Source organism: Alosa alosa, chromosome 9 (assembly GCF_017589495.1).
Source record: "Alosa alosa isolate M-15738 ecotype Scorff River chromosome 9, AALO_Geno_1.1, whole genome shotgun sequence".
Taxonomy (NCBI): Eukaryota; Metazoa; Chordata; class Actinopteri; order Clupeiformes; family Clupeidae; genus Alosa; species Alosa alosa.
This window is the reverse complement of record NC_063197.1, coordinates 2,310,042-2,333,458: the sequence shown is the minus strand read 5'-3', so window position 1 is coordinate 2,333,458 and position 23,417 is coordinate 2,310,042. Positions and strand designations below refer to the sequence as shown.

General features: G+C 38.4%; 1 protein-coding gene across 1 annotated transcript; it reads left to right on the top strand.

The window, feature by feature from the left end:
* Window positions 1-13,502: 13,502 nt before the first annotated feature.
* Window positions 13,503-21,436, top strand: lhx4 (LIM homeobox 4). Its single transcript, XM_048252884.1, has 6 exons — window positions 13,503-13,768; window positions 16,708-16,879; window positions 18,315-18,517; window positions 19,075-19,229; window positions 19,318-19,489; window positions 19,777-21,436. The coding sequence occupies exons 1-6, from the start codon at window positions 13,693-13,695 to the stop codon at window positions 20,163-20,165; spliced, it is 1,167 nt and encodes a 388-aa protein (XP_048108841.1). The 5' UTR covers window positions 13,503-13,692; the 3' UTR covers window positions 20,166-21,436.
* Window positions 21,437-23,417: the final 1,981 nt, after the last annotated feature.

Below are 23,417 nucleotides of genomic sequence, written 5' to 3'. Positions count from 1 at the left end.
TTTACATTTTGTCTGACATTCATTTTGACATTTAATTTGGAAGTGAAAATATTCAGGTAAAAAAAAATATATGGTGGAAATAAGTATTGAACGCTTCAATGACACAGGAAAAAAGTATTGAATGTGCATCCTGAAATTTCTTTAGTAGGCTACTTTGTCGAAAAGCCTTTGTTTGTAATGACAGCGTCAAGACATTTCCTGTATGACAAAACGTATTAGTTGCAGTAGTCAGGTGTGATTTTGGCCCATTGTTCTAAACACATAGTCTCTAAATCTTGAAGATTCCAGGGGTCCTTGTGAATCCTGATCTTTAGTTACTTCCAGAACTGTTTAATTGGATTTAAGTCAGGTCCTTGATTTCCTTTCTCTGAAACCAATTGAGAGTTTCTTTTGCTGTATGCTTTGGATCATTGTCCTGCTGGAAAATCTAGCAATGTCTCATCCTCATCAATCTGGTGGATGGCAAGATTCTCCTGAAAAAAATGACTCCATTCATCATTCCTTCAACTGTATAAAGTCTGCCAGTACTATGAGATAAAAAACAGCTCCACATCCACCTCCAAACTTCACAGTTGGTATAGGATTTGTAGGGGGACATCCAAAAAGTGGTTGGCATCAAAAACGTTTATTTTGCTCTTGCCTGACCAGACTACTTTCTCTCTGTATTTCATATAGGCTTGTCCAAATGTTGTGTGGCAAACTTATAATTTTCTCTTTAACAATTGTATCTGCTGTCTCCAAGTCTTTCTGGAGCTTTCTCTGAGTGGTCCTTGGCTCTTGGACTACTCTTTTGACTATCCTTCTGACTCCCAGGTCAGAAATCTTGCGAGGAGATCCTGTGCATGTGATGTTCCTTCCACTTGCAGATAATGGCCCCCATGCTGCTTACTGGAAGATTCTGAAGTTTTGAAATGCATCTGTAACCAGTTTCATTGGTATGTTTTGCAACAACAAGGTTGGAAACGTCTTTGGAGAGTGTTTTGCTTTTACCCATCATGAAATGTTTCTTGTGTGAAACCTTGGTAATGAAAAACCTTTTTTTATAGCTGATCAATATGAAGGATACTAACCCAGCTTATATTAAAGAAGCCCTATGTAACAATTTTAGCAAAAATGACCTTAATTATGCAGGTTGAGAGTCGTTCTCAGAGGCGTATCAAGCTTTTTAAAAGTGTGGGTGTTGTGGGATAGGAAAATTAAACAATCTGGCCAAATTATAAATAACTCCCTACAGGGACGTTGTAAGTATTTTCTGAGAGGGGTGCGGACTATATTGGTGTCCGGGAGTTTCTCCCCCGAAAAATTGTTGAAATTCTGATTGCTAAACTCACAATTTTAATGCAGTTTGGGAGGGACAGAAGAAGCAGCGCCTCATGTGACATGTAGGCCTACATGATCTACCTGCTATCACTTCACTATTTGACACTACCCTATATAGAGACATATCTGATATATCATGTTATAAATCAAGAAATCATTTCAGAAATTATGTTTTGTGCATATGGGTTAGCAGGCTACAATAAATTGCCTAACAGACAGCAGCCTAATTTCGAGGTATCACTAATACCTATTAAATAAATGTAAAGGACACAGAATAGTGACAGAACTGTAAGCTCAAATTCAAAAATGTTTGAAGTCTACCCAAACATATGCAAAGGGAATATAAATAAATTGTGTTGCATATAGCCAGCTTAATTAATGTCAATTTAAAGATTATGATTAGCAGTTTCTATGATTTTTCCATTGATAGTTACAGGAAGCCACGTTGTTGTTTAAACTATTGTTGCTGCTAGCCCACACCAGTTTCACTTGCTGCAGGGACGCACACATTGCATGAGCGCTCATAAGCGTTCTATTTGAGTTCTACATGCTAAAAATCTTAGTTCTCAGATGTAGAACTCAAATGTGTCTTGACCCGGCCGTTTGTAAGATCAGAATAAGATGTTCTAAATGGAACGCGATCGTATTTAAGACATTAAGATCTTCGGTAGGCCTAGATGTAGCACTACGGCACACATCGACATTGAAATGCCACCGAAGTTTGTAAGATCAGATCAAATAAGACGTTCTAAATGGAACGCGATGTAATTAAGCTGTTCAGATCTTTTCCAAGCGTCTTGGAGACGTAGGCTTATGTGTGCTGACTGGGCTATGTCTATATAGTTGATGACACCAAATTAATAAGTATTTCTGATTGGGGAAACTTTTAGCCTATTTTTTTTCAGTCCGCGGTCCCATACAATCTTGCTGCAAATTATCAGACGTGTGAAGCACCGGGCATAACTTAATTTCGCGGCTACGTGGACCAGTAGGTTAATTGTTGAGGAGGCCCATAGTTTGAGAAAAGCTGCAGATCACAGACGGAGAAAGCAAAGGTCTTTCTGCAGAAACAACAAATGCCTTGCTGCGCGCACCCCAGCTTTCACTTTGACTCCCTGCATTTCTACATTGTGACAAAAACTGTCAGTCAGACAGTGAATTTTGGTTTAGGGCCTACTAAATTAGCATAATGCGGTAACAATTATCATTTCAATTCTACCTGAAATCTGCTCACTGCAGACGTTATAATGCAGACCCAAGCAGCAGCACAGCCTTGAAAGACTCACACTTTGAATTTGATCAGAGCGGCTCTGATTCTTCACTGGCTAACTAGATGTGATTGGCTGGATGACCGTTCAATCAAATCAACAGACCTATTTGTGTCTCTCTGTGTGTGCGTTATGGTAGATACGGTTCCAACTCTTTACGGGAGCGCTTATTTCCATATTTACTTTCATTTTAATCTGACAAAAAGTGTGGGGATAGAATCATGTTCCAGCAAAAGTGTGTACGTTATAACACCCACATCCCCCATGCTTGCTACGCGCCTGGTCGTTCTGATGGTTCTAAAACACTTTCTGGGTTGTTTGGTGGGTGCTTCGTCTCCCTCTATCGCTTCTCCGCGGAAAAACCGAATATGCAACTTTCTGAACCCGTACCGGAAGTATCCAATCGCGCCTCAAAATGTAGTCAGATTGTAGTTTCTAAGAAGACTGCAAAACGGACGCCGACTTGGCTTGGTTGCTGTTGAAATTGTAAGTAGCCTACCCTTGGGTGAACTTCGTTTTTGTAATGTCGTTTAATAGTCTCTTGAACAATGTGTTTGCTCGACCACTTTATTGTGAGCCCTGTATGTGTTTAGCTTGTTTTTTTTATGGCCAGCTTGCTAGCTAGTAGGGGTTTAGCGTAGCAGTCACTTGCTACCGAAGCTGCAGGGGGAGCTATGTCGTGTCAAAAACCCAGAAACAGCGAAGGAATAACCAGACCTGCATAGGGCTTCTTTAATTTATTAATTGGCACAGATAGAAGGGATAATTACTCTCTAACTACTTACAGATTCCAGCTCCTTCCACTTCATTACACATGACTCTACTTATGGACTTTAATGTTTGGATTTTTTATGTGTGGATTACCTAGGGCCCCTAGGTAATCTGGTCTGGTGAAAATGTTGTGCCGCCCCCCCATTTTCCACTTTTCAAGGGCCCTCTCCTCCATTGGGGCCCTAGTACTTCCCACTTTCCCCCCCAGTCTGACGCCCTTGGATCTGCTGAACCTTCTGCTCGTTTCAAAATATAAAAAAAACTCTCTGCAACTCAACATGGGCCTGCCTGCCTCAGCTGCCTGTGAGGGGCTTTTCAGTTGTGCTGGATTACTGTTCACTGCAAAGCGACCAAGGATGAGTGCAACTAACTTTGAAAATGAACTACTGCTCAAACTCAAAGGAGAACTCACTTAAAGGAAAAAAATGAACTCAGGAGAACATTTTTCATATAGATCTCCATTTCTGAAGGTCACCGAGTACTGTCGACACGAACAAAAACAAACAATCAGTTTTACCTAGCTCGAGTTCCTGCAGCTACAGCGCTACACTCTGGGGGCATGAACATGGCCGGCTTAGCTTATGAAACTTGAGCTCGGTAAAACTGATTGTTTTAGTGCCCCCCTCCCTCCCAAAAAAAAGTAACTACTTTTAACTTTTACTTGAGTACATTTTCAGATCGGTATTTTAACTTGTACTTGAATAATATGTCATCAAAGTATTGGTACTTTTACCTGAGTACAATATTTTAGTACTTTTTCCACCTCTGCTCTTCACTGTCCTGTCATAATAAAGGCAAAAAAGTCCCAAAAATATACTTTAAAATAACTATTACCAATAAACTACACAGCATTATTGGGTAATTACTACATGTAATATGTAGATAAGTATAGACAAACTACAGCACAAATACTAAGAAAAACCTCCACTATTACCCATCACCTCAACTAAGAACCATGTATTTGAGTGGTTTAGGCTGGTAAGGACAACAGAACTGCATACATTCCATGAAAGCAGGCAAGTAATTCTTAAAAACACCTGCTGTATTACCCATCAATTGCAGTTAGAATTGTATTCATCTTATAGATTTATATGGTATAGGTTTTCCCTAGAATTTAAGATAGAACTTTTCAATAAATTATTTCTTATGACAGTTGTCCACTGGTACAGTCATAATGGGTTCATTCAATTTACCTACCTAGTAACCTCTGCAGGAACAATTCTATCATGGTACATCTTCTAAAATACTGGGTCCTTTTTGCTGATTTGATAGTGCTGTACGTTCTACAGCACTATCAAATGAAACATGCCTATTTAGGCTAACAATTTATTTTAGCAAACACATAGCCATGCATAACTAATATGTTTATGTATAAGTGCTCAATAAGGCATGTATTAAGCATTATTACACATGTATTAGGTCTTTCTTTAACAATTTCCTATTCTTACTCAATAGGTGAATTATTTTTGGTAAATCCTGAGTAAGCAACTAGTTGGTCTTAATCTAAGGTTATTAATACATAGAATGGATTAAAATAGAAAATCTATAGCCTTGTTCTAATACATTAACTAATGATAGAATGTGTGTGTGTGTGTGTGTGTGTGTATTGGGGGTGTTAAACACAAACAAGGTGTACGAGTGCATGTTATTCTGTCACATATTCACATAGTAAATTGGGAATCTTTTAGCCTACTGAGCAAGATGAAACTGTAGCCTACTGTAACAGGAAGCCTTATTTATTTACGTAGTGATACCAGGCTTTTACCACAGCCTACATGCAGTTTATTTTCGTTTACATTCAATTAAGCAAACACAAAAATAAAATGTTTAGTATGTATGTTTGTGTGTGAAAGAGAGGCCCTATGCCTAGAAAGTTTTTATTTTTATTCTTTAAGTCAACAGTGGCTCCGGAGTTCAAATGGCAGCTGTGACGCGGTGTCACTTGTTATCACCAAATTAGGAGATATTTCAGCACTGTCAACTGAACAGCTCCCCTTAAGGACTTCAGAAGATCAGTGCATGTGTGTTCACGGGACGAGCATGTTCGGGAAACACACGGAAAACATCAAACGACAGTTCAGGGCCCAGTTTCCCGAAAGCATCTTAAGCCTAACAGTGTCGTAAAGTCCCTCTTACGAACGTCTTAAGATTTGCCGACTGTTTCCCGAAACCATCGTAGCTTAAGAGCGTCGTGAAAACACTCGTAGATCTACGAGTGCTCCAGAGTACTCGTTACTGGCTGAGCGTCTTAACAGTACTTCTCACTGAGGTCACCAACAGGACATACAGAGGAATTACAATTTAGAATACATAATCCAACTTACATTCCCATTCTTTTGTGTTTACCTGTGATTAATCAGATTTTAGCGTGCAAAATAGCCTACATTTAATGGTCATAATAATGTGATGAAAAGCGGACAAAAAAGCAATCAAGTTATTAAACGAGACGTTGCCAGAATAGTTTGACATTATCTTTGCTAAGTGAAGGCTATATTTTATTAGGCCTATGAGGTAAAAAGCAGAGAAAGCAACATGTGTTTTAGTCTGTAGCCTACTGCATCAAAATCTAAGCCTACACATTTCCTCTCTTTCTTACTCGACTTCTTTCTTATCTTCAAACGTGTTCTTAAGTGACACCGCGAAAAATTATTGCATGGTGCAACAATCTAATCTTAAAATAATTACAATTATTTATGTCTGTGTGGTATATAACCTACTTGGGATGCTTACATGCAGATGTCAAAGTGTTTCTATTTTCGTATTGATGTGAATTAATGTGTAGATCCGAAGTTTAAATGGTAGGCCTAGCTGTGACGTGCAGTCACCTGACATCACTGTCAAATCAGAGGATATTTCAGAACTATTAACGTTTTCGGGCCCAGGGCCCAGTTTCCCGATAACGACGGAGACACGCTCTTAAGAGGGTTTTCTACGATTCATCTTACGATTGTTCGTTTGGTTTTTCCGACTGTTTCCCGAACATGCTTGTAGCGTGAACGCGCGTGCACTGCTCTTAAGATGCTCTTAAGGGGAGCTATCCACGTTAATAGTTCTGAAATATCCTCTGATTTGATGGTGATGTCAGGTGACTGCACGTCACAGCTATAGGCCTACCGTTTAAGCTTCGGATCTACACATTCACATCAATACGAAAATAGAAACACTTTGACATCTGCATGTAAGCATCCCAAGTAGGTTATACACCACACACAGACATAAATAATTGTAATTATTTAAGATTAGATTGTTTCACCATGCAATAGGCTACTTTTTCGCTGTGTCACTTAAGAACACGTTTGAAGATAAGAAAGTGAGGAAATGTGTAGGCTTAGATTTTGATGCAGTAGGCCTACAGACTAAACCACATGTTCCTTTCTCTGCTTGTACCCTTATAGGCCTAATAAAATATAACCCTCACTTAGCAAAGATAATGGCAAACTATTCTGGCAACGTCTCGTTTCATAACTGGATTGCATTTTTGTCCGCTTTTCATCACATTATTATGACCATTAAATGTAGGCTATGCTGTTTTGCACGCTAAAATCTAATTCATCACAGGTAAACACAATAAAGAATGGGAACGTAAGATGGATTATGTATTCTAAGTTGTAATTCCTCTGTATGTCCTGTTGGTGACCTCAGTGAGAAGTACTGTTAAGACGCTCTTAGCCGGTAACGACAACTCTGGAGCACTTTTCACGACGCTCTTAAGCTACGATGGTTTCGGGAAACAGTCGGCAAATCTTAAGACGTTCGTAAGAGGGACTTTACGACACTCTTAGGCTTAAGATGCTTTCAGGGAACTGGGCCCCGAGAGAGGGGCGTGGGGGGCAGCGGGAAACTACTGCCTTCACCTAATGTTTTGTTGACTTATCGACAAAATGTAATGTGAGTGTGAAAGGCGCCACTTGACGGTGGCAGTAACGGGCGCTGTCCACTAGACATTGCTGAAATATCAACTAGTGCTATCTGGTGTGGTCACAGCGGTCTTTTGATCTTCATAGGAGCTGCGTGAATTGACTTAAGGCGAATAAACATTAAACACTCACACACACACACACACACACACACACACACACACACACACACACACACAGTCAAGTCAAGTCAAGTCACTTTATTTATATAGCACATTTCACTCAACCAGGTCTATAGTTTTTAAGGTCATTAGGGTCAAGACTGGGCTTCTTAAGTAGAGGTTGAACAATTGCTTGTTTAAAACAGGAGGGGACCACTCCATTTAGCTAAGGGACTGTTAATTATAGCCAAAACAGGGGACAGATGCCACAAAAACGTCCTTAAAAAGGCATGACATCTAAGTGGCACAAGGTGGAATTCATATGAGAGACAACCTCAGATAACTGGGAGGATGATACAGCTTGAGATGTAATGTTATCAATCTTATCAATGAAGAAGTTGAGAAACAACTTCAATAGTAGGGGGAAGAGTGTCAGCAGAAGCAGTAGGATTTAAAATGGAATTAATGATCTTAAACAATATTTTTGGTATACGAGCATTATTATTAAGTCAGAATCTGCCTTAGCTGTCTTAACAGAGGTTTGGTAATCTTTTAGACAATCTCTGAAAATGTCATAAGACACTTGCAGTTTATCTTTCTTCCATTTGCGCCTTACTCTCCTACAAACTTGTCTGAGAGATCGGGGTGTCATTCAACCAAGGAGTGTTGCTAGTCTTGGAGCATTTAAGTTTTAAAGGAGCCACACAGGCAACAATGTCATGTCAAGATGAATTGAAGAGTGACTAGCTCTTCAGTGTCAGAGCAGGTGGAAAGGAGATATGAAGTACTGGGTGAGTGATTGAGCATAGAAGATAGATAGATAGATAGATAGATAGATAGATAGATAGATAGATAGATACTTTATTGATCCCCAAGGGGAAATTCAAATGTGTGGCAGTTGTTGGACTTATGATGATCCTTATTTTGCATTGTATATGTTTAATTAATTTACATTACTTTGTAGAAATCTGCTTTCACTTTGAGATGAAAGAGGGAATTTTTTTAAATTATTGTTTAAAATAAATTGATTCCATTTATAAAAGCAGTAAAGTGGAAATATCCAAGGGGGGTGAACACTTTTTATAGGCACTATATATATATATATATATATATATATATATATATATGGTTATATAATATTATGACATTATGTTGCGGTTACTGCATTATACATTTTAACTCTTCCTTAGGCTAAGCTAGGCCTAGTTAGTCCTATTAATGAAAACTATTTGATTTGAACAGTAGCCCTATACATTCAAGGACAAAGACTACAAATGTAGGCCTAAAGAAACCCGTGGCTTAAAACATAGCCTGATAAAGACAATATATTTCGCCTAAAAACCAATGCTAGATCTCCACAATAAACACACAACGCGTGTTCAGATGGCTTTCCAATCATAAAAGTAGGCCTAGGCCTACTTTTTATTGACCATAATTCCCAAAGGCATTGTAGCCTATGCCTAGTCTATGTTGTAGGCTAATTCGTATCCCTCTAACCAATAGCCTATCTTGCATTTTTTATATATATATATAATATGGTTATATAATATTATGACATTATGTTGCATGACATGTGCGTAGGCTACTCGCGCTCCCGGACGCCAGAAGTCCAACAGCCTGCTCATTTGCAAGAAGTGGTCGAGAAGTACTGATGAAATAATAGGCTTAAATAAATATAAGCGGCTGATCTTGAATCAGCGCATGTTTTGTAGACTATAGGCTATATGTTTGCAATAGCTATCGCCATTTTTATTAGCCTACATATGTTAAGTGAGCTAAGTTATTATAAGCTATTCTACTGTATATGGAACTTCGTCTCTTTCACTTTCTGGTCCAATGTGTGAGCTGTGTAGGCCTAGTGTCCATCCTTTCAAAACAGAATGGGAAAAATAAACTTAGGCATATCTGCCAGTAGGCTACTGCCGATCTCATTTCATAACTTTGCCAATCACTACCCATAGTTTTATCATATTTTGGTGAGCCTAAAATATAATGATGAAGTTTCTGGAAACGCTGAAAAAATGCAAGATAGGCTATTGGTTAGAGGGATACGAATTAGCCTACAACATAGACTAGGCATAGGCTACAATGCCTTTGGGAATTATGGTCAATAAAAAGTAGGCCTAGGCTAGGACTACAAATATTTTTTCATTAATAGGACTAACTAGGCCTAGCTTTATAATAGCTTAGCCTAAGGAAGAGTTAAAATGTATAATGTAGTAACCGCTGTAAGGAATCATATCCAAATTATTCACCTCTTGGTATAGGCCTAGCCTATGTTTGTGTCAAGCGACCGAGAATTTAATTTAGGCCTGTGTGGTCTAAAATGACGGACCTTCTGAGCACATCCCTTGGGAGGCCAGTGTTTCAAAGCCAGGCCATTGTTCATAACGACTGGACATCTTCCCCGCAGCAATTCAACCACCTGCTCTTACAATGATTCGAGTGCTTTGTCAAACGCAGCGTAAATTCACTCCGACTAAGGTTATCAATGTCCTTTTTTTTTTTTAGACTAGTTCAATATAAAAAATCTTCATATAATCAGAGCCTGGGTATTGTACATTTGACTCCGGTCTGTGGTGTGGTTGTACGGACAAATTGCACTGACTTGATTAAATTATAACTTCATTTTAGTAGATATAATAGGCTAATGATAATAATAGCCTAATAATAATAATAATAATAATAATAATAATAATATAGCAGCCTAAAAATAATGCTATACCAATACCTTACTTAACAATACCTACCATCAATATGATTCTATTATTAGGCCAGTTGTTTTTTAGAATAGGCCATTTCACTTAATTTCTAATCCTATTTTTTTTTCTGTCCTGTGCTTTCTGGCCTGTGCTCGGATAAAGAGGCGTTTTATCTGTTTATTTCAACAATAGCTGACAGAATTTTGTGCCCCTTTCCCTCCCCCCTTCTCGTAGCTTAATTACGTAAATGGACAGGATCTGTCAGGAGACTATAACTATTCCCTAATAGAATTTGCCCCAAGTGCAATTTAATTTTCTTATTGCTTTCTCTGTAGGTCCCCATCCCCGTCCCGCGCACCATCTAAAAAATGGTGCAAGTCGTCTGACACGGACAGATCAGCTGGTAGCCGTTCTCTGCTCAGCTATAAGGAAAAAAATATTCCTAGCGTAGGCCTAACCAAATGTAGACCTAGGTAGGCTAATTAATAGGACCTGGCAATGACCGTGTTAAAATGGCAGCAGCCGTCTAACGATCATAGGCCTGCTGTGAGAGACGCAGGGTAGCTCCCTGTCGTTCATAATGCTGAAACGTTATATTTCAAGACCTGGCGTCGAATTTGATGCTAATTTGGCTTATTCTTACCCTGAGCAGCCTGCAGTTGATTTAGGAAATGGTGCACTGTCAAATCAGGTTAAAAACTGGTACTGACACGGAAATGCGTTTTTGGTCTATAGCTGCAAATGTAGCCAGACGCTCAGTCTGTCACATGAGTGTGTTTGAAGTTGAAAGGTTAACAAGGATAGGCTAGCCTGCAGAATGTGAAGTAGGCTAGGCGAATTTAATTAATAGGCTTACTTACTATCATGATTAATGTGTCAGTGAATCTCAGGTCCGCGGAGCGAAGCTCAACTGTGACTAGGCTATATGGGGGGGGAAAACAAGACCAAGTGAGTGAATTGCGAGGTCTCACATCGCAATTCATCTTACTTGAGCGATCTGAAAAAGATCTATAACCTACTTCAATTATTTGTTTTTATTTCCATATTTGATTGGGTTGAGTTGCAGGAACGGATATTTGACTCGTGGGTGTTTGACTGAATAGTATGTTTGTTTTAACGCTTGCCATTAATTGTTTTTAGTGGTATTCATATGGTGCCAGATCCACAGAGGTGTTTGGATAATGTACAGATAGATTATATCGATTTATTACTTAAACTGATAAGATTGATTTTTGAAATGCTAGAGTCATTGAACTGTTACTTTGAAATACTACATCTTATTAGAGATGACAAGGTCAACGTCAGGGGCAGAGGAGTAGCCCTCCAGCTGAGTTATTGCTTTCAGGTTGCTCATGTCTTTCTGAATGACCATAGACCTGCAACCTGTCCCCATGAACCTTTGCCCAAGGTGTAGGCTAGGCTATTTTCCGTAGTAGAAAATAATACTTTTTACAGTTTAGGCCCTATACATACTTTCACAGGCTAGCCCACTTTTTAAAATTGATTTCACTATAGCCTAGGCTATAGTTTATAGGCTACCCAATATTATAATTTGAAGAAGACCCTACTAGTAGGCTACCCTACTAATGTGATAATCATGCAGTTCGTGGAATCACATGCCCGATGAACCAGCCATGTCATCGCGTAGGCTTCTTGCATGCTACTTGTAGGTCTATTTGTGTGGGAGGGGGAGAGAGAGAGTTCAAATTTATTCCAATGGCCTACGCGAATGGTTACCTGCAATCTGTAATGTTATTGTTTTAATTAAAAATTCTCTTAAACGCAAAACATTACATGAATTTGGTTCACTGACGCACCGTTATATGTCATTTGTTTTACCATCACACAATCCCGCCTCAGTGTGATCCCCAATGCAATCAACATAATTTTGTAATCTTTGTAAAGGGGAATAAAAATGAGATTGTCGTGTGGGATCATTCGTGACCCAAAACAGCTTTACTGGTGTATGTTGATCGCTACTGAAAACAACGCCTCCATGCATTGTCCATTTAATCTACTTGATCATTTGCTTTTATGAAATCACTCTTTATTATTATTATTCAGGTAGGCCTGTTATTCGTTCATTTAGGCTATTCGTTATGGATAAAGGGTCTCTTTTCGGATCACATCTTTGACCTAATTAAAAAATAGTTTAATCAACAATTCTAAGCTCTACCTAATAATGGGGATATGCCGTAGCATACAGTGGGATTAAAAAAAAAAACATCTTATTAAGATCTCTTGTCCTGTTGACATCAGCTTTGAGTATAGGGCCGAAGGATTTCTTTATCGCTGTCGGCTATGGGCCTACTAGTAGTAGCCTAGTTGGCGAGGCTTCAGGATGTGGATTGTGCGATTGTAAAACTAAGCACAACAGGCCTAAGTCATTGAGAGAAGCACTGATCAGAAACTTTTAGCCTGGACTCGACGAAGTTCATATTTTTATTTTCATTTTTACTAAAGGTTAATTTTCCATGGAGTGATAATGAGTTTTCTAAATGGCGTCAAATGTCTTGATTGATGTATTAATTTGAGTTTTAGGCTACATTGGCCTTTACATCAGTATGGTCATTTAACAAAAACGCCATGCTCGTCATGATCCCTCTTGACATGCACACAAGCAAATAACTATTGCCATTCTGCATGCCAATGGATTTTAGGCTATTTATCCTTCGTGTCCACGCCATAATCTAATAGCCTATTCAATAAATTTCATGAAAAAAAAACAGAAGAAACAGATTGTTTTCTATCTATCCTAGCCTACTCATTGATACTTGTTCTATATAGGTCTACTTTAGGCCTAGTAGGCTAGCCTGAAAATGAGCAATTTGGTGAACCGAATGTAGGGCCTGAATGAGTTGGTGAAATGAAAATGTATTTAATTATTGAAAACATTTTTAATCGCCTAATTGGCACTTGGTCTCAAAAACATCACAACATAATGGCGTCAGTTTCGGTGTCCGTTTAATGAAATGCGGTTAAATGTCCATATGACCTTAAAATTTTACCTCTGTGTGTTGGCTACAAGTAGGCCTAGCCTAAGCCTGTGTTGCAGCGTGAGCTAGTTATTATTTATCATTGAAATTGGGGAAAGTGCCGAAAAGCATTTCTACAGGACCAAATTAAATGCATTTAAGTGGGCTAAAATGTCTACGAAGTCTAATACGAATATTGTATAGGCCTAAGGGTAGCCAAAGTATTAAAACGTGCGTGCAGGATTCAAGACTCATGAGGTTTAGTTTGTCTAAGGACGCACTCACTGCACTGTCTGGTGGGCTTGTCTGTGTTCGCTACTCCTCACTTACCTGGGTTCAAAGTAGGCGCCGCCCCTCTGAGCTTTGCGCTGTGTTCCTATTGGCTTCTTGGTAGGTCTCTGTTGTGTGAACGTCAAATGTGTCCCGCAGTGTGAATGTATCAAGTTACTGGTGGACTCGCAAGCCACGGGGGCTACCGCCTCCTACACATTTTGAACCAACCAACTAACCTAAGGATAACGTAGGACTGCAGTGAAGATTGATAAAGGATACTCGATTTGGTCGCTTTCCTCGTATTTAAATGTGTATGGGAGATTCGGAGAGTTTCACATAGCAAGTGTTGCCTGGACCAGACGACGATGATGCAAAGCGCAGCCGTTCTGACAGAGACTCCCGGGAAGGGGCTGCCGGACATACTTGGAGTGCCAATGCAGCGTAAGGGTTTTCCCATTCCTATTTAATTTGCCATGTTAAAAGACAATTGGCAAACCTGTTCTTAACTGTTATTGAAAGACTTTATTGGAAAGCCGGTTCCAAAGTGCTGTAGTGCTTTTTGATGGAAAGCATAAATCCGCATAGGATGTAACCAGGCAGTCTACGTCGGCGAGGGGATGGTGCATTTAAACCTAGGCTGTCAGAAAAGAGCCACAGCAGTCGGGTTCACATGTTTCTCTGTAGCCTATAATTAGGCTACATTGCACTGACCATGAAATAATTTGTTAGGCATACAAATTGAGTTAGAGCTAACATGGGTCCACCTTCTGTTATAATCACCCTGTTTGTAACCAATCTCAACATTCCATGGGTTCCTACTGTATATGCTAACTCAACAATTTGTTTTTATATGCCTCATAACGTGATAAGGGAAGGCCTGAGGTTACGTTTATTTAAGCTATTCTTTTTATGCATTGCCCATATTTTCGTCTTCTGAAATAGCTACAGCCAACTTTCCTGGCTGTATAGCCCATTTAGATTTTCTTCTTATCTCTAGGCCAGCTGTCATGATTGAGTTCCAAATTCATGTTACCATAATGGGCTGTTTTCAGTTTGTCATTCAGTTAAATGCTGATTTTATTAAAGTGGGCCAAACATGTTTAGAAGCTGGGTGTCAATAATAAACATTAGGTTTTGATATTAAACCTCACATAAGATTCAGGTTATTTGCTAAATGCAGGTTTCAGGCCTATCTATGTCCTCTGAAAAATATTGCCATTTTGTCAAAGCGAGGCTATAGGCCTATCAAAGCAAGCATCAAAGCAGCGGATAACCTATTATCGTGGCATCTGCTCTTTATCTCTTCTATGTTAATCTCTGTTAGGCCTATATAATCTGATCGCGCAATCAAGATGGAGATGAATTGGATAAATTCCTGACCTAATTATTCTCATACGAGCCAGCAACATGCGCGTGGACACTTTACTGTATTATAATGCTTATTTAGAAATTATAACCTAAGAGCTTTAAAGACCAACGGAGACAGCCACTTTGAAAGGATGATGTAGCCTAAGCCAAAAGGTAAACTGCATGTGGATGTTTATTAATATAAAATGGCATAGGCCGTTTCATATCAATAAGACCACAAAACCTATAAGTAGCCTAGAAATAAAAATCTGATTTGACGCCTAAAATAGATAGGCTATAGTCACATAGCCTTTGTTTTATTTGAGACATTGATGAAAATATATTTGAGACAAGACAGATTGACCAGACCTAGATTGTTGACACCGTGAGATTGTCGATGAGTAGACCTCGTTAAACCTCCCATAGTTCTATAGCCTATGATGTAAAGAAATAGCCTACCTATCTAAACTTATTTAAGGTAACCGTTCTTGTATAGCCCATAGCCTACTTAACAAAGACTAGGCTACATAACATGCTGTTTCAGATTCTCTTCATTTTACTTCGCATAACAGCCTATAGATAGATGATTTTCTATGGGTAGGCTATTATTGGTGGTTAGACAGACAGTTATTAGGCTACAGGCATACGCAAATCATCCATAGTCTAGTCTATGCCTACATGTATTCTACACCAATTTTTAGGCCTATATTTGTGAAACAATATAAAAAAAGCAGCCTAAACGAGCCTATTCTGAGCATTCAAAACATGGCCCACGGCTATTTTATATTATTCTATTCTAAATAGGCCTACCCATTTCCATGAAGTTTTCGGAGGCAGCAATCGTGTCTGCATAAACGTGGAAATGTTGGATAAAAAACATTAGGCTGAGCGGAGCATAAACAATTTGTGTGAAGTATGAAGTTCTGCGTTTAATGAATAAGATAGCTGTGACAATGATCAGATCTTGTGGAAAGGATACACCGAGCCTTCAGTGGTCTTCGGACAGCGTGCAGAGGCCAAGGTCAAAGATTGTGCAGAATGGGACCACTGCTGTCTATTCATGCGCAGATCCACTTTGTCTCGAAACAGGGTAACACTTTCACTAGCGCTAGAGATCCAGGCTAACAACACCTCATGTCCTGTTTCTTGCGTTGGTATTTAGGCTATTGGCCCCCCTGTCGCCGTTTTATGATGAATCTATCTGATTTCAATCAGATTAGCGTAGCCTATTTATAGGCTATATGCATTTAGTGGTGGCAGGATTAATTTAATTTGTGTGTTCTTTAAATTAATTAGGCTACGTTTTAGCCTGGCCTGTTATTTTTTAGTTTGTCTTCGCGCACTTAGACTGGGCAGCGATGGAGTGATTCGGTCATTTTTGTAGTCTATATTCTTAGGCTACATAGTCTACAGATTAGGCCTATGGGTGGAAAAGTTTGTAATTACCCTACAGTAGCCGGTTATCCTACAATTTGTCGAGCAGACTTGGGCTTCTAAAAAAGATAGTGAACATTGATCTTCCAGCCTTATAAGGCGTTATTGTGAAGACAAGGCCAAGCGCTTAGGAATGGGCTAGGCGTAGGTCTATAGGCTATGTAGAGTAGCCTATTCAATTACATTATAATATCTTACCTAATAATAAGAATAAAATAATATTTATAATAACATTGTTGCCGTTGTTGTTAATTATCTCAAGTTCAAGTTCGGTTTATTGTCATTTGTCACAATGAAATGCATTTTGCTCCATCACTCACATGCAGTATAACAGACAAGGAAACATACAACAGACAAAAATCAGACATAAAGTGCATAGTGCAAGACAGAAAGTGCATCAGCTATTCAACAATCTGACCGCCTGTGGAAAAAAAAAACTATTACTGAGACGGGTGGTGCTGGATTTAATGCTTTAATTATCTTGTTAGGTTGCAGCCTATAGGCCTATACTCTTCTGATAGTGTAGGTTTAGGCAACTAAATTATGATGATATGCTGGGAAATAGGGAATTATACACTATTTACACTTTTTCTTCACAGAGATCCCTCAATGTGCAGGCTGCAACCAGCATATCCTCGACAAAATTATTCTGAAGGTTTTGGACCGGCATTGGCACGCTAAATGTTTGAAATGCACCGAATGTCAAGGACCGCTGGCAGATAAGTGTTTCTCGCGGATGGGAAATATCTACTGCAAAGAAGATTTCTTCAAGTGAGTTTTAATTTCTATTAATTTCTTCACTAAAACGTATGACTAAAGATGATGAAAAAATGGGATAAATATAGGCCTATATATTTTTCAGAATATGCAAGTAGCCTAGCCTACGCTAACAACAGTATACAGTATACACCTAACCTATGAATTGAATACAGCTTTGAATGTTTAACTTTGTAATTGTCTAAACTATGATTAATCATATATAATAATAAACAACATAGGATTATTATTAATTCTCAGAGATAATTATGTTGCAATTAATAGTCCCATATGAGACATAGAGACATGAAGGCAATTGTTGTGTGACTTTCTTGAACTGCTTATGGCAGGGACGCTAACACATACAGACAGACAGACAGACAGAGACGCATGCATGCACACACACACACGCGCGCGCGCACACACGCACGCACACGCACACGCACACACATACACACACACACAAACTTTTTTGGTTCTTCATAGGTCCTATCTTCTTTATGCTTTATTCTATTTGTACCATTACATTTCCTTAGCAACAAAGATGAAAATTAAGTTTGACTTTTACACAAAACAGGATCAGGACTGGCTTTCACTAAATCATGTTTTAGAGGATCTAATGTCAGGAGCTTTAGAGAGACCTAAAAAAGCCCCTGAGTCCCTGAGTGGATGCTAACTGTATTAGCTGGCCCAAGGGACAGACCAGGAGGGCGAGTTCTGAATTTTAAAAGTGGAGGGATGCTGGAGACAAAGAGCTGATCTGGCAACCCATTCAGGGACTGGGATGTGTAAGGAGGGGTATTTCCCCACAGTAATGAGCAAACTTCACTTACTCATTCTGATTTACAGCATGTGGAAGGACTGTGCTTAATTAGTTATCCCTGTGCGCTTGGTGAGGGCTGTCCTCTCTGCCACTCACCACATTGATTTGAATCCATTTGTCAAATGTGAGAGCAGCCCACTGACAGCAGGAAATGCCTTCAAATCTCTATTTTTGCTTCAGAATCTTTTGAATGGTAGTGAATTAATTCTTAAGTAACACTGGCTACTGCGATGAATGAATAAATGAATGTGTGAATGAATGAAAATGAATATAAACTGTGTAGTCCCAATCTGGACATAGTGATGTGTTATTTTCAACACATTAATTTTAAGAGTGTACACAGTATAACAAAAGCATGTGTTACACAAACTATGTTGTCCCTATCTGGATAAAGAGATGTTTTAAAAAAACAACACAAGGTGTGTTGTTTTCAACACATTCGCTTTAAGAGCGTAGCAATGTATCATACCAGCAATCCAAAATCAGTTGTCATTAAAGTTGTAACAGATTAGAAATTACATTATTGTGTCAGATGCCTGGTAATAATGGCTTTTTTGACAATAACACAATATGTGTCTATTTAGGCATGCATATCAAAATGTTTTTTGTTTGTGATTGTATTTGCAGACGTTTTGGAACAAAGTGTGCCTCATGCCAACAGGGCATTCCCCCTACACAGGTGGTAAGGAAAGCCCAAGATTTTGTGTACCACTTGCACTGCTTTTCCTGTGTAATCTGTAGCCGACAGTTGGCCACTGGTGATGAATTCTATCTCATGGAAGATGGCAGACTGGTGTGCAAAGAAGACTATGAGACGGCAAAACAAAATGGTAGGTCAACAATGGTAGGTAACTCACTACTTAAAATAATTGGTGTAGCTCATTCTATACTGGTTATTTTTTTTAAAGGAAATAATTACTTTTAGTACTTGTCAGCAGTTTACAGTATTGTACTGCATTCTGGGAACCCACTGGCTGTTAGACCTTGCAACAGGGCACAGTAAATTAACTACCACGTGCACCATGTGTACCATCATAAATGTAGCACAAGATATCAAGACAAAAATAATTGAGCAAGCATGTCAGTGTCTTAAATATCAGTCCAAAAGTGACATTTTATGGATCGACATTTGAAATTCTATTGTGTAGTCCACACATAAACTTGTTAAGTGATGTGGTATGCTTTTATGGTAAGGGCATCTGTTGCACATTGACATTTCCAGTTTTAACAGGGTCATTTTGAAGAGAGCTATTACTACAATAAGTACTTAAGAGCAATGACTGTGAGAGAGAATTTTTTTTTTTAAGAGGTATCAGAATGCCTCTTCAAAAATCATTCATTTCTATTCATGAAATTACAAAAAAGTTTTTTAATTTCTGGCTCACAGATGACTCGGAAGCAGGAGCAAAACGCCCGCGGACAACTATCACAGCCAAACAGTTAGAAACCCTGAAAAGTGCTTACAAGAATTCCCCAAAACCAGCAAGACATGTACGTGAACAGCTGTCCTCTGAGACGGGATTGGACATGAGAGTGGTACAGGTATTCTACTTTTTCTCCACAAACAGGATGATTTTGATCAAAAGGCTGTTCTTTAATTTTTCAAAACCTTTGTTATCACCATTTACAGGTTTGGTTTCAGAACCGCCGAGCAAAAGAAAAACGCCTGAAGAAGGATGCGGGCCGCCACCGCTGGGGTCAATATTATAAAAGTGTCAAACGCAGCAGAGGGACAAGCAAAATAGAAAAGGAGAGTTCAGCTGAGGATGTGGGTTTGAGTGACAGTGAAATCAGCTTCAGAGGTAAGCACAGCTTTAGCCATTGTAAACCTTTTATTCCTTTCCTTCCTCCGCCTCTGATCAATTCTACACATGCTTTGAACACTACTACGTTTTAAAGCTTAAAAGATATTTCAGTGAATTTCCTTAAATCTCTAGTTCTAATTATTACTATTTCATTTTTAAACACAAAAGTACAGTGAACAGAATACAAAAGGTTTTAAGTGAATTTGTGTTGTGACTGAGACGGTCTGTAGATCTGATCAATAACATTCTTTTTTTTGTATTTTCTTTTTTCTTTTCGTATTTAGATGATCAAATCTTGGCAGACTTGGGCCACACTAACAGTATCTATGCCAGTGTTGGTGATGCGGCAAATGGGGGTATTTTGAATGGAAGATTCACATTAGATGGTACTGGGCAGCCTTATCATGACGTACGAGCCAGTAGCCCCTATGGGCTCCCCCATTCTCCATCCTCCATAAGCTCACTGCCAGGCCATACCCCACTACTAAGTAGCCTGAGCTTCTCCATGGACAATATCATGACACAGGCTGGCCAAGCTGGTGTTGGGCAAGCTCTGAGAGTCATGGCTGGTGGCCCAACCTCTGACCTTTCTACAGGGAGCAGCACAGGCTACCCAGACTTTCCAACTAGTCCTGCCTCCTGGTTGGATGAAATGGACCACTCTCAATTCTGAATTGTTGAAGCAATGCTGCTGATAAGTTCCAAATAATGAACAGTTATGGACTTGATATTAATGTTTCCCCTGGAAATCATATTTTTTCAGTAATGAGGACAAGGGATTGTGTTAAAACTATTCAACAGAAGAAAACCTGAGGCAGCAGCAAAGTGAAGTAACCCTCTTTCTGGAGAGATTCAGGACAAGGATGGACATTTTAATTTGAAAGGTGTTATAGAGAATCAATGGAGAATATCCCTGTTAAGACTATGGATTTTGTGTTACCATCATTTCTTCAAAGTTTGGTTGAATATCCACCTAGTATTTCCAGCAAGGCATTACAATACTCTCCCCAACACAAAGTAAGTAGAACACAATCAAACAGAGAATCCTTTAAAAGGTATTCCCTCATGTCTCTGATTGCAGAAGGGTTAATTCTAATACAACTGCATTCATTGACAATGCACTTTAAATGTGTTGTCTCCAGCTCACTACAGGACGAATGCACAATGTGGTCCAACACTCTTTAAGTAATCAGGTGTTGAGTATGAAGAAAATAACAGTGAAAAAAGGGAATGGACGTTTATAATCATGACAGAGCAGTTAAAACACTTTAAACAGTGGTGTGATTTGATGTCTTTGAGAAGCGTTATCATCAGCATGTCTGTGTGGATGTGATTTGATGACATTGAAAACTGAAGAAAAAATCTTCACACAGAATGGATTTAAAATATAAATGAGTGTTTTCATGAAATCAACACAAGCAATCATTGACAAAAACCTGCATTGATCAAAAAAACATGTTTATACAAATTTGTGTTGGCCATTATGATATGGGTCAATAACATGACATCGATGCACCAATAACCACAATGTCTGTAGGTGTTCCAATTAAAATTGTCACTCAAGTGAAAAAAGCCACACATTTAATTTTTTGGAAATTACCATTGGCATGACCAATGAAAGGCTACTGTAGCCACGTTTAACAGCTAAAATCCTTTCAAAAACTGTAGAATATTAACATTACATTATCCATTAATAATCAACAAATAGAATACAATTTATGAAAAACAAGACATATTTGAGTTCTGTGTCCACTAATAATTTAATTGTGTATTTTGTACGGTTTAGAAGGTGTTGATTGTGTTGTTCAATTATCACTATTTATTGCCATGTGACTTGAAGACAGAGCACTAAATCAGTTGATATATGCCTTCTGTGCAATGGGATGAACTGTGTACAGTCAAATCTATGAGAAAAAAAAATAAATCAGAATTGCCTTTGGGTTACTATGTTAGCATTTCTTTCCTACCTTCTACTGTGATCAGTTCACTATAATGACAGTTTTTGTACTGTATTTACTTGGCTTTCCAGTGAATTGCTTGAGAAAATACTGAATTGTCATTATGACCATTGCTGTCATAAACTTTGTTTGAAATGTTCACTCGTTCACTACATGGGGAACTATGTAGTGAATCAGCCATATAACAAACACTATATAATGAGTGGGTGAGTGAGTGAACGAGTGAACATTTCAAACACAGCTAGAAATAAAGTATTTGGGTCAGGGTGCAGCTATGACAAATGAACACCCAATTATATTATTATGTAAATACATGTGTACGCAAAATGGTAATTTCAAATCAACATATCATAACCAACATACCCATTTCAGAACCATTCCTGTCCATACTCATGACAACATCCACCTCAATATATATTGATATATGATATATAATCATTACAGCTAGACTTTCAAACAACAACTATGACTATATTAGGAAGTAATGAAGATTTACAATATTAGCACATATTACACTGACATTTCAGTAGTATATTAACAAAAACTCACCCTCCTCTTTTTAGACTACTTGGTCTTTGAAGTTGATCTCTGATGAAAGTGCACTTACTGTATGTAGTTTTCAATGAAAATGGAAGACATATTGATCTAATATTTATTGTCATAGACATTTCCGGATAGAAATATCCTGACTTGACACAGAATGACCCACAGACGTTCTGACATTAACACACTGAGTTTCTCACTGGGCTCAAACTGCTGACTAGACAATAGATACAGAGATGGAGACAATAGATACAGAGATGTGTAATGGGTGCTTACAATGTGGTTGGAAAATAAGTCATTTGATTTATCATCAATTTCGTGCGATGAAAGTTTACCTTGGTTATTTTGTAAAATTTTAATTAGTCACCTAAATGAATATAGATGGAAAGAAATATACATTATCTTTATCTGTGGAGGACTGTAGAGTAACACATAAAATGTGACATAGGGATTTCAGTCTGGAGATACACAGGATTGCAATTTTACAATCAGAGTTCACGTGTGATGGCCACAGTGTATTCTTAAGGAAATTAATTTCCTCAAAATTATTACAAGAGAATAGATTTTTATCAACAAAAACATAAGGCAAGGCTGAAGGCCTTCAGTGTCAGATATGAACCACAAATACTGGAGGAGTAGAGTAGAGTAGAGTAGCATTGCTCATGAATTGGCTCACATCCTAGTTCCAGTCTATATTTTAAATGAGGTTCTATTAAATTAAAGCACATTTACATAATAGGCCAAATAAACCATTTAAAACAATTTAAGGATTAATGCAAGTGAAAATGTGGGAGGAAAATATTTAAATGGTCTGGAAATTGTACTTCTCTTCACATTTTGGCCATGTATATTTTAGTATGCATTATTTTCAGCTAAACACCGTGTAGCCTATTATTTCATTTATTGGTGGATACATTATATTGCATGTACAAAAATGTGCTAGCAAGGAGCTATAGCCACTGTTTCTTGCATAGGGAGGCGAAAAGTAAAGCTATGCTGCACATGCATCTCTGGAAAGTAGCATGGCTTCTAATATTATGTACTTTATTTTGACAAAATGTCCCTTTCATCACTTCATGACTAATTCGTAATGACTATATTTTTAGGTGGATAAGTCCCTAATTGCAGGCCTTGGTGGAGATTGTTTTTCCCCCAGAATTTGAAATCTACTGAAGTACACAAGTCTAGGGGGCACTGGTATCCACAAAAAGCTATTAATCAAAGACTGAAGCAGAGAAGAAAGAGAAGAGTCCTTATCTTGGCCTTTGTGTATACAAAAATTATTGTTGCAACCTCAAAATGAATGTGTGAGCATGGATCCATTGCATCCATACATGGTGTTTTTTAACCTTTAAAATTGAAATGAAAGTAAATCTGAATTAAAATAAATTTCCAAAAGTGTGTTTTTCATCACTATATGAAGT

Coding starts and splice junctions, on each gene's coding strand:
- lhx4 (XM_048252884.1), top strand. CDS start 13,693: ATGATGCAAAGCGCAGCCGTTCTGACAGAGACTCCCGGGAAGGGGCTG. Junction 18,518..19,074: donor TGAGACGGCAAAACAAAATG/GTAGGTCAACAA, acceptor TCTGGCTCACAG/ATGACTCGGAAGCAGGAGCA. Junction 19,490..19,776: donor CAGTGAAATCAGCTTCAGAG/GTAAGCACAGCT, acceptor TTTCGTATTTAG/ATGATCAAATCTTGGCAGAC.